We start from the raw sequence: 10707 nt of genomic DNA on the forward strand, positions 1-10707 counted from the left end.
GCAGACCTTACAATGACAGGCTGAGAGCCCTGGGACTCTTCAGCTTGGAAAAGCACAGGCTCAGGGGTGATCTGGTGGCCACCTATAAGTTCATCAGGGTTACCACCAGCATCTGGGGGAACATTTGTTCACCAGAGCGCCCCAAGGGATGACGAGGTCGAATGGTCATAAAGTACGACAAGACCGTTTCAGGCTGGACATAAGGAAGAATTTCTTTACTGTCCGAGCCCCCGAGGTCTGGAACAGCCTGCCGTCGGAGGTGGTTCAAGCACCTACATTGAACACCTTCAAGAGTAAATTGGATGCTTATCTTGCTGGGATCCTATGACCCCAGCTGACTTCCTGCCCTTTGGGCGGGGGGCTGGACTCGATGATCTTCTGAGGTCCCTTCCAGCCCTGATGTCTATGAAATATGAAATCTATGAAATAATGATGTGGACATTGAAGCCAAAAGCGGACTGGCCAAGTTTGCCTATGATACCAAACTTTGGGGTAAAGCATCCACACCTGAGGCCAAGGCAGTAATCCAGGCTGACCTTGACAGGCTCAGTAAATGGGCAGATGAGAACCTGATGGTGTTTAACACCGAAAAATGCAAGGTTCTCCACCTTGGGAGGAAAAACCTGCAGCATGTCTATAGGCTCAGCAGTGCTACGCTGACTAGCACTATGGGCAAGAGTGACTTGGGAGTCAGGATTGACCACAAGATGAACATGAGCCTGCAATGTGATGCTGCAGCCAGTAAAGTGAGCAAAATGCTGGGTTGCATCTATAGATGCTTCTCAAGCAAATCCCGGGATGTCATTCTCCCATTGTACTCGGCCTTGGTGAGGCCACAGCTGGAGTACTGCATCCAGTTTTGGGCTCCACAATTCAAAAAGGATGTGGAGAAGCTTGAGAGAGTCCAGAGGAGAGTGATGTGCATGATCAGAGGTCAGGAAAACAGACGTTATGATGAGAGGCTGAGAGCCATGGGACTTTTCAGCCTGGAAAAGCGCAGGCTCAGGGGTGACGTGATGGCCACCTATGAGTTTATAAGGGGTGTTCACGAGGACCTGAGGGAACGTTTGTTTACCAGAGCATCCCAAGGGATTACAAGGTTGAACGGTTATAAACTCCTGCAAGACTGTTTCAGGCTGGACATAAGGAAGAACTTCTTTACTGTCCGAGCCCACAAGGTCTGGAATGGCCTGCCAGCAAAGGTGGTTCAAGCACCTACTTTGAATGCCTTCAAGAGAAACCTGGATGTTTTTCTTGCTGGGATCCTATGACCCCAGCTGACTTCCTGCCCCTGAGGCAGGGGGGGGGGCCTGTTGATATTCCGAGGTGCCTTCCAGCCCTAATGTCTATGAAATCTATGTCCGAGTTCCCTTCCAGCCCTAATGTCTATGAAATCTATGAAATTGCTCAAGAAGTTTCTGTCTTTCAGCACTGGGCAGACCAGTCACCTCCTTCCCTTTCTGGAGTGCAACTGAGGCACCAAGCCCCCTGCCTGGCCTTTAGCAGCCCAGTTAGTAGCCCATCTCTCACTCTGTGGGAACATAAATCTGCTTCATCCACACCTCCCTATCCTCTTTATCTCTCAGGGCCATGCTTAGCTACTGGGGGAAGATGAGGCTTCTCCCAGCTGCTCAGAGCATTGGTGCTGAAACCACTTCCCAGCCCCCACAGCACGCATGGAAAGGCACTAAAAGAGTTTATGGAGCTCTGCAGGCAAAATGTAAAAAACAGGTACAAGTGCCAGCCATCTGCACCCTGCCCTGGTTGGCAGCACTGTGATATCACGTGACAGGACAGAGAGGACAGTGAGGTCAGGGAAAGAAGATAACATGCATCTATCTATGAGAACTGCTGGAGTTGCAGTACAGCAGGAACAAGAAAAAATCCCTCTTGTCAAACAACCCCTCTGCCTCCATCATCCCTCCCTCCCTTCCAGTCTAAGAAAAGCATAGATGTGATAGCAGGAGTCCTGAATGGGAACTGTTATCTGAGCTGATTCTGTCCCACTCCCAGGTTGTGCATCTGGAGAGGCTTGCACTATCATCATCCCCATCTTATGTGCTCCCTGGAGAAAGTCCATGAGAGCCAAGCACAGTATCACAGTGCAGGCAGTTACTGTACTTACCCTTCAAGCAACAATCATGGCCCCATCCCAGTCTTGGACAGTGCCCCTGCCCTGGTCTCTCAGATGTTGTTGAGAATGCATATAGCGATAATGAGGCATAGCACATTCTCTTCCTCCACCTTGAGGCACATGCTGAGAGTCTATGAGCACAGCTTCAGGTGGCTCAAGGTGTAGTCCACAGTCATGTGACACATGCTTAGGAGTAGTTTCATAGTTTCATGGATGTTAGGGGCTGAAAGGGACATTACACATCATTGGGTCTAGCCCCCTGCACTTGGGCAGGAAAGATCTCTGGGGTCAGATGACCCCAGTAAGGTGGACGTCAAGACACTTTTTGAAGATGGCCAGGGTGGGTGACTACCAGTTCTGGGGGATCCTGTTCCAAACTATCGGTACTCAACTTGTAAAAAAGTTTTTCTTTATGTCCACTCTGAAGCAATCGTCAATTAGTTTGTGCCCATTGTTTTTTGTCCTCCCCTGGGGGACCTTGGCAAACAGATGCTCTCCCTGGCCCTGATGTCATTAGGGGCATACGCCCCTAATAGTTGAAGTACTTCTTTCAGTGATTCAGCTGCCCCACTGGAGGGATTCATGAGCCAGGGCAGGAGGAGGTAAGACAGGTCCCCGATGATGACGGGAGTGATGATGATGTGCCAGTGATGAAACTGGGGACTCTTGGAGTGTAGCATCTGTTCTCCATCATCTGGGAAAGCAGGGACTTACAGAAGACACAGCATCATGGGCATTGTCCGCCCAACTGGCAAAGATGTGGCTGAAGCACTCTGGTGGTTAATGATGCCCTGCAGGACAATGGAGAACTAGCCTTTGAGGTTGATGGATTCCTGAGCACCTTGAGGAAGGCAGAGAATGGAGATATGGGTGCTGTCCATGGCCCCCACACAGTTGGGGAAGCCCATGCAGCAGAAGCTGGTGACCACCTCCTGCAGGCTGATGAGTACTTGTCCACACTGAACTGGTTGGTGATGTAGTGGAGACTGCTGAGAGTGGCTGGCTTCATGATGGCAATGGTCACCCACTTCTCTGGAGTGAGTGATCATCACATGCTGATGTCCTGGTGCACAATGTCCTTGAAGATGGCCTGGACATGTAGAAGGTCTAGACCCACTGTTTTTTGTCCCAGGTGTCCAAAACGATCCACTCCTACTTGTTGTTGCTGGTGGTGCTGGCCCAGAATGGTTTGGAGGTGGTGCTAGAGAACCTCTAGTGTCTGTGGCACCCTGGGTGACCTCATTCTCATCAGCCACTTGGAAGTTGGTAGTTTAATCTGAGGTGCTTGATGGGTGCAGTGCTGTCCCTTCATGGGACAGCTGGCTGCTGGCTTGGGAGGGTGGGAAGCCACATACCATGGCAACCAGCTGCCTGGTCATCTCCAGAAGGTTGCATGTGATGTCCTGCAGTCTTCAGCAAGACTTGTGCAAGGTGATAAGCAGGACATGTTGCAGATCTTGGGTCTATGTGCTTGGGCATGGGTGGTGGGGTGCCATGGTGGTTTGTAGGCAGACTGGGACACAAAGACACATGTAATTAGTAAGGGAGGGCACTAGCTCTGGGACTCTTCTGGAAGCCTCTGGGTAGGATGCGGGGGAGAGTTTGCTGTGAGGCAGCAGGGGGCTGGGGAGTGGTTGCCCATGCCTGGCAGCCAATCAGGTATGGCCAGGGAGCTCAGCTGCACTTTGCAGTGTCTGGCAGCCCAGGGAGCCTGCAGGACATGCTGGGAAGCATGCAGGAGCACCCCCTGCCTGTGCCCCCCCACCTCACAAGGGAAAATATATATACTGTTCACTCCCAATTTAAACTAGGTCACTTGGATTGATTCCTCCCCTGGTTTTTTGAATGTCTGCATGTGGCCTCAGGGTCATTCTCCGCTAATGAACATGGACATGTCTTAGTCGAAGTCAACAGAGCTATCTATGCTTGATTTACATTAAGATATGAAAGATCTGGCTCTTCAAGTTGATTTAAACACTTCTGATTCTTGCACAGTCTCCCCTGCCTTTCTTGTTGTCTGGTTTTAACAGGTACACATGTTATGGTAGGGAAGGAAGAATTTAAAAGGGAGCCAGAAACCCAAACTTCCATTCCCTGTCAGACACAGACATGTATATCCCCCAAAGTTTTCACATCCTGAACACTATTCTGAACCCCAATTATAGTTTAGTAATGTTCATATTCTAAAACCACACGCTCAAATTGTTATTTCTTCACAATTGAGAGGTGCGGGTTTTCAAAGTATCATTTTGCCTAATATCCTGTTCATATTCAGACATCATCTCTTAAGATGCTCTAACCTCCCTGACACAATAGATATTGCTGTAAGTCTATAATGTGCATTCTGCAGTCTTTCTGTTTGTTTTTGAAAGGGCATTATTTCCCCTCACAGCATCCTCCAAGTCAGACAGTCATCAACTTAAATGTTTCTAGTGCCTAGCATAGAAAAAAAATCATGAAATATAACTTCTACTATGGCCTCCTTGTAATCAGATATATAGAAAAAAGGTGTAATATCTCAAAATATCAGCCTGCCTGATAAGTACTGAATGAGTACTTTCTGATAAAAATTCAAGAGGAGGAGGAAGTAGAGACCTTACCCATGGATGAAAGCTACTATGCAGCAGGTATCCTCAGCAAGGATGACTTAGCTCTTTGCTGACAGGCTAGTTACATTATATTCCATGACTACTCCAGCAGTTCCATGGTTCTGGAACTTCACTCCCAATAACATCAGCTATTGATCATTTCATTTCCAAGTTAAGTTTCTGGTGGCAGCATATCAAGTTCTTTTGAAAGGCAGAACTAGAAGAACTCTTTGATTTCTCTTATCTTTGAGAGCACCTAGTAAATTTATAAAGTATACACAGATTTTGATTGCATGAAACTAAGAAAGGGTGTAAATTATATTAAGAGTCAAAATGCAGATTCTTACACAAATTGTGCTTGGAGATTCCTATTAGAGGCTCTGATTTATGTTACTTCAGTGAGTATGGGACACCAATATCCTTTACACTTCTAATTTGGATGCGTGTCTTTGTGGTGGGTAAGCCAGGAGAATGTGTATGGCAAAGTGATAAAAAACAAGACAAGAAGCTTTTCCAGAAATGTGTTATTTCATTGTTGGAAACAGAAGTGAGTAGATACAGACACCACGCACTGCATCCTTATCTTGCCAGTTTACAGAAGTGAGCAGTATAATTGATGGAAATATTTCTCTGGGTACTACATTAGACCTGAAAGTCTTTCCTACATAGAGGCCACATCTACATGAGATGCTGACTGTGCAGTTGTTACTGGGCAGTCTTGTAGTACTTGCATAGCATCCCCACATGGCTTCCTGGTGATGCTGACTGCGCAGTAGCTCATTACTACTGTGCAGTAGTGTCATGTCACAGTTCATACCTTGTGATGCTACTGCACAGTACTAATGAGCTACTGTGCAGTAATAATGAGCTACTGCACAGTACATATCTCATGTAGAGACGGCCAGAAAGATTATATCAGTGTAAGCTAAGACTATGACATGAATTTAAACTAAGATAGTTTTATTAGAAAACTCTTCAGAAGAGGGTGATAATCAAAACTCTAGAATACTTAAGAATCTATCTGTTTGCTTCTCAAATTGTTTAGCTATGTCTTTCAGCAATTTTACAATTCAAAGGAAACTTCCTTAAGAATTTTTTCACTTAAGTATAAGGAATCTGGTATATGCTGTTAAAGGTCCATCAAGTTCAAAGACATCTATCTTTCTAACAATTAATCCCATGTAATATTTTGGTAAATTGATCATCTGTGCCTAGAACAAATCAGCAGGAGGGCCAATCTCTCTTCATATATAGGCCAGAATACACACACACACACACACACACACACACACACACACACAATAATTAAGGGTGTGTACAGAAGTGCTCTGTGCACATTTTACAGCACTGTAATTTAAAGCACTTTTTATAGCACTATAAAGTTACAGTGTTCTTAAACATAACAGAAGTGCAATGCTTGGTGGGGCAGAGAGAAGCTCTGAGCCTCTCTTCACTTTCCAGGCTAGGAGGCAGGGGGTGCTCCGCAGCCTGCATACAGAAGTTATCTGAAGCACTGTAGGTTGCTAATGTGCAATAAAATATAGCACTTCAAATGTAATACCTCATTTAATAAAAGTTAATTTAAAGTGTTCTACCCATGTTTAAAGTGCTGTAAATCATGGTGAAAAAAGCAACTTCTGTACATATCCCAAGGTATTGGTTTCAAATCAGTGAAATAAATCTTACATATGTTTAATTTTTTTAATTAGACATTTCTGTTCTGAGGGGCATAAGAAAGTAAACCTATAAACATTATATATATATATATATATATATATTTATTTTCAGTTTTCTTGTCTCAATCAGGAATGGTACAGATGACTGTGCAAAGCTATATGAGGTAGGTTTCAGACACTGCATAGCTATACCATCTATTTAGTTTTTCAAAAGAAGGAATTTTCCATTTCACTTTTTTTAAAGTAGCAAATTTGATTATGTACATAGATTTTTAACTTTAGTATCAAAGTACACACCTCTAAGTACCATGTAAAGCTTGCTTAAGCTCTGTTACAGGGCAAGCTGGAAGGATAAAAAAAGATCACTTTTTCATCCAAAACATATAATTGCCATTAACCATTCTAGGTGCACATGAGTAAAGTTAAGTGTATTTAGTATAGAAGCATGAAATTTATAACTAATATGAGCGAAGAGTGTCAAGTTACAAATGATTCCTTTTACAATGAATAACTCCTTAAGTCATCTATATCCAGATTATCAGTTAAAAATCAAAAAGCTTAACCGTGTTAAGAAATTATTTTGAGATGTTGTTCCTGCTGTTACTGCTACTCACTGTGCCTACTCTCTCTGAAACTTTGTTAACAGCAATTATATCTTTTAGAAGTAGGTGGCTAGAGAAAGTGTGCTCCCGAAAGGTTCCCCAAAGAGCCACCATCTGTCAAAAGTGAGACATTTTGCCACCTTTATAATTAGCATTTACTGGTACCTAACACCTACGTTCTGACACCTACTGTAACATACTGTTCTTGAGATTGCCACGGTATCGTACATGCTCTTCTTCAAAGACGTTGCTATTATGTATCATTATACACAAAGACAAAATGCAAATGTTTACTCTAGAAAAAAATCATAATGACATCCCAGAGGGCCACAAGAGTAAACACATTTCATTGTTGCTTCTTCCAACTACTGTAGATGCCTGCATCAGTTTGCAGAAAGTCCTGTTATGTCAAGATGGAATAGTTTCAACTCGTCTTATTCTCTTACTAGTGCACCCACTAGGTTAGTAAAGTTTAGATGTTTTAAATCCAAAATAGTAATGATTAGTCCAATTTAGAGAATGTTAAAAAATAACAAATGCACTATGGAAAAAAAAAAGATATACCTGACCCAATATCCATTGAAGTCGTCTCATTTGGTTTGATGAGAGCAAAGATGGTCCTCTACTGATTATTGGGTAACTGCTCCAAAATTCATTGCCATCAATAGTTGGATTACCATTGACTTCAGTCAACTTTGGTTCAGTAATCAGGGGAAGGTTGGACATCTTTCTGGGGTACTCTGAAAGGCTAACCTCTGGTAGCATATACCTTAGCTGTTATATGGACAGGAAGAGGAATTCAGTCTTCATATTTGTTTATGTTCCCAATGTTAATCAGGGATTAGTGGGAGGATGAGGTGGATGGAGAGGGAGTTGTTGATAAAGGGTTAAATCATGTAATAGCTAAACAAAGAAAAAGGCAATGTGAAGAGAGTTATATTAATTATTTTAATGTTTTCAACACAGCATCACTGAACTGCTGCAGCTCTGGGAAAAGGATCCAGTTGAGATTCTACTGGATTTGGGATTTGGTAAAGAAGAACCTGATATCTGCACTAAAATCCCTTCTCGATTCCTCAGTAGTGCTTCCGTAGCCAAAGGGATCAATATCTGTGTCTTTCTGGAAGCTCAAAAGCAGCGTATGGACGTTGAGAATCCTGATTTATATGGTAAGCAGGTTGAATTTCAGCAAAGGTGAAACTACAAAAATGTGGAGGACTTGCAGCAAGGGGAAAAGGGTGTTAAGAGAGAAGATACATGAGGTCCCAATACTGTATATAGGGAAACATCAACATGATGATGCAGAGGTACTGTGTAATTATTTCCTGATATTATCAAAATAGAATTAATTCTGTTTAACAGTGTTTCTAGTCAGGTCCTCTGACATAACTGTTTCATAGAGCGCATGTGCATAAAGATGTAGATGAATGTTATATTAGAACTCCATTAATCTTTCATTATTTAAGAGGGATAAGCTTGGCCTTTTATTTATTTGTGTGTGTTATTTTATAGCAACAACATATCAAGTGCACTTCACAGACAAGATCTTGGCCCAAGGGAAAACCATGATACAGCTATCTTAATATAATGCTGTTAATATCACTTGGGGACACAGGCTTTTACAGTAATTTTTAAAACATGGTTACACCTTGTATTGTTCCACCCTCCAAGGGTGTTGAGAAATTGGAAAAGATTGAAAAAAAGCTTTAGTAATAATTTGAAGCCTGGAAAACCATTTAAATACTGAGAAATATTAGAGGGTCATTTTTTATCTTATCAAGGAGAAGGTTAAGAGGTGACTTAATCATGGTCAATAAGAATACCTACCTGGAAGAAAAAATTCTGATGCAGCAGGCTCTTTAATCTAGAAGACACAAAAATAATATTCAGTGTTTGGGTTCTGATGCTAGAATAAATAATTAAACTGAAGATGTAAATGTTATATGGTGAGGGTCATTGGAATAATTTATATAGACATGAGGAGAATTGTCTGTCACTTGAAGTTTTGTGAGGGTCAGTTGGGACGTCTGCTTAAAGAGATACTTTATCTCAAATTGCAGTTATAGGCTCAATACAGGAATTAGCATGTGAAAGTGATCATCATTATGAAAATCTGTTGGTCTTTATTGTGATCATGGTCACACTTTGTACTTTCCATGGGTCAAACTCTTATCTCCATTTTCATTCAGTAATGGAATTATTTGTAGTGAAATATGCAAGTGCACCAAACAGGAGGAATGGTACCAGAGGCCTGAATTATATTCCTTAGTATAGTCCAAGTACTCCGTATCCCATAAAAACCTAAAATAGGTAGAATCCTTTACTGCATTCACTTTTATTTTCTTGTTTACAGCATGCTGCCCCTTCTCATACAAATAGATGCATTCTGTAGTGTCAAGATGTTCCAACCTACTTTCTAGTACTCATAAGCATATTCAGAGAGCAGTAAGGATCTCTTCTCAAGGTTAAACACTGGCCTCAAACTGAAAGAGATTTTAAATGTAAAGGGGAGATGTTTCAGGAAGAATATTTTGTGATGTGTTCCCTTTTGACTAACTTTATTTGGTACATATTGCCACAAACTATTAATCACACCATTGCTTTCCTTCTGCTAGACACAGCTTCCTTTTATTTATTTTTTTTGTGTGGTCTATATTCCACCTCTCTGAAAGTCTAATTGTTACGCAGTTTACCCTCCTGTTTGCTACACGGTATAGCCAGATGGCTCTCAAGAGCTTTTGTTTGCTCTTGAGACATTCAGCAAGGCAGAATCTCATACATACTGTATGCATTCTTTGTAGAAATGTCATCAAGAAAGCAGTATGCGGAATGTAACAGAAATGTCATACCCTTACTGCAAATGTTTCTTTGTTTTTTTAACAAGCACTATATGCAGCAAACCCATGCACCAACCGGGTTTCTCATGGGTGTTTGTGTAACTCCCCAGACAGAAGGGAGGACATAGAATGAGAGAAATCACTAAGAATGCAATGATGAAGGGGAACTGAAGGAGGTGGAGCAAACTCAAGGAATGAATGAGAGGAAGAATAGGGAACAAAATGAAACAGAGAGGTTGCTTATATAAGGAAGTTAGCATGCAAAATAAGTATAAGTTTACAATTCATTAGCTACTCTGCCCTTACTTCCTATACAGGCAGTCTTAAAACGCATTAGATATAACTTTATTAAGAGGTAAGTTACTCCATTTTTAAAGCAGAGCTGTATATTTGCAGGGGTTTAGGTTGTAGCCGTGTTGGTCTAAGGACATAGGCAGACAAGGTTCCTTGGGTGAATTTGATATCCTTTATTAGACCAACCCAAATGGTTGGAGAATAGTTATTAAGCAAGCTTTCGGGTTCAAAAACCCTTCGTCAGGCTAAGGAAGTTTCAGCAGTTGGTGTGTGCTCTTCCTGGATGGAATGAAAAGTAAAGAAGCCAGGGGCTGGGCTGGGGAGTCAGCTGCCAGGCAGATTATAATGTATCAAAAATCCAATGTCTATGTTTAGTCCATGATCTCTAGTATCCAGGAGGCTGATGAAATGGAGCTCATAGGCTCGTCTCTGGGAAGTGTTGTGTAAGTTTCCCTTGAGGATCAGGACTGAGAGATTGGAGAGAGAGTGGCCCTCCTGCGAGAAATGTGCCCCCACCGGTAATTGGGTGTTTCTGTCTTTGATGGACTTCCGGTGTGCGTTCATTCTGGTGCGCAG

At 42.4% G+C, this 10707-nt stretch overlaps 1 protein-coding gene across 1 annotated transcript in view; it reads left to right on the forward strand.

Moving 5' to 3' along the window:
• CCDC129 (coiled-coil domain containing 129) overlaps positions 1-10707 on the forward strand; it is a 93976-nt gene that overhangs the window by 25758 nt on the left and 57511 nt on the right. Inside the window, exons 6-8 of the mRNA XM_025200590.1 lie at positions 6529-6562; positions 7375-7461; positions 7967-8169. Of these exons, the coding sequence (XP_025056375.1) occupies positions 6529-6562; positions 7375-7461; positions 7967-8169 (324 nt within the window). The remainder of the gene's footprint in view (positions 1-6528; positions 6563-7374; positions 7462-7966; positions 8170-10707) is intronic.

Source organism: Alligator sinensis, unplaced genomic scaffold (genome assembly GCF_000455745.1).
Source record: "Alligator sinensis unplaced genomic scaffold, ASM45574v1 scaffold86_1, whole genome shotgun sequence".
Taxonomy (NCBI): Eukaryota; Metazoa; Chordata; order Crocodylia; family Alligatoridae; genus Alligator; species Alligator sinensis.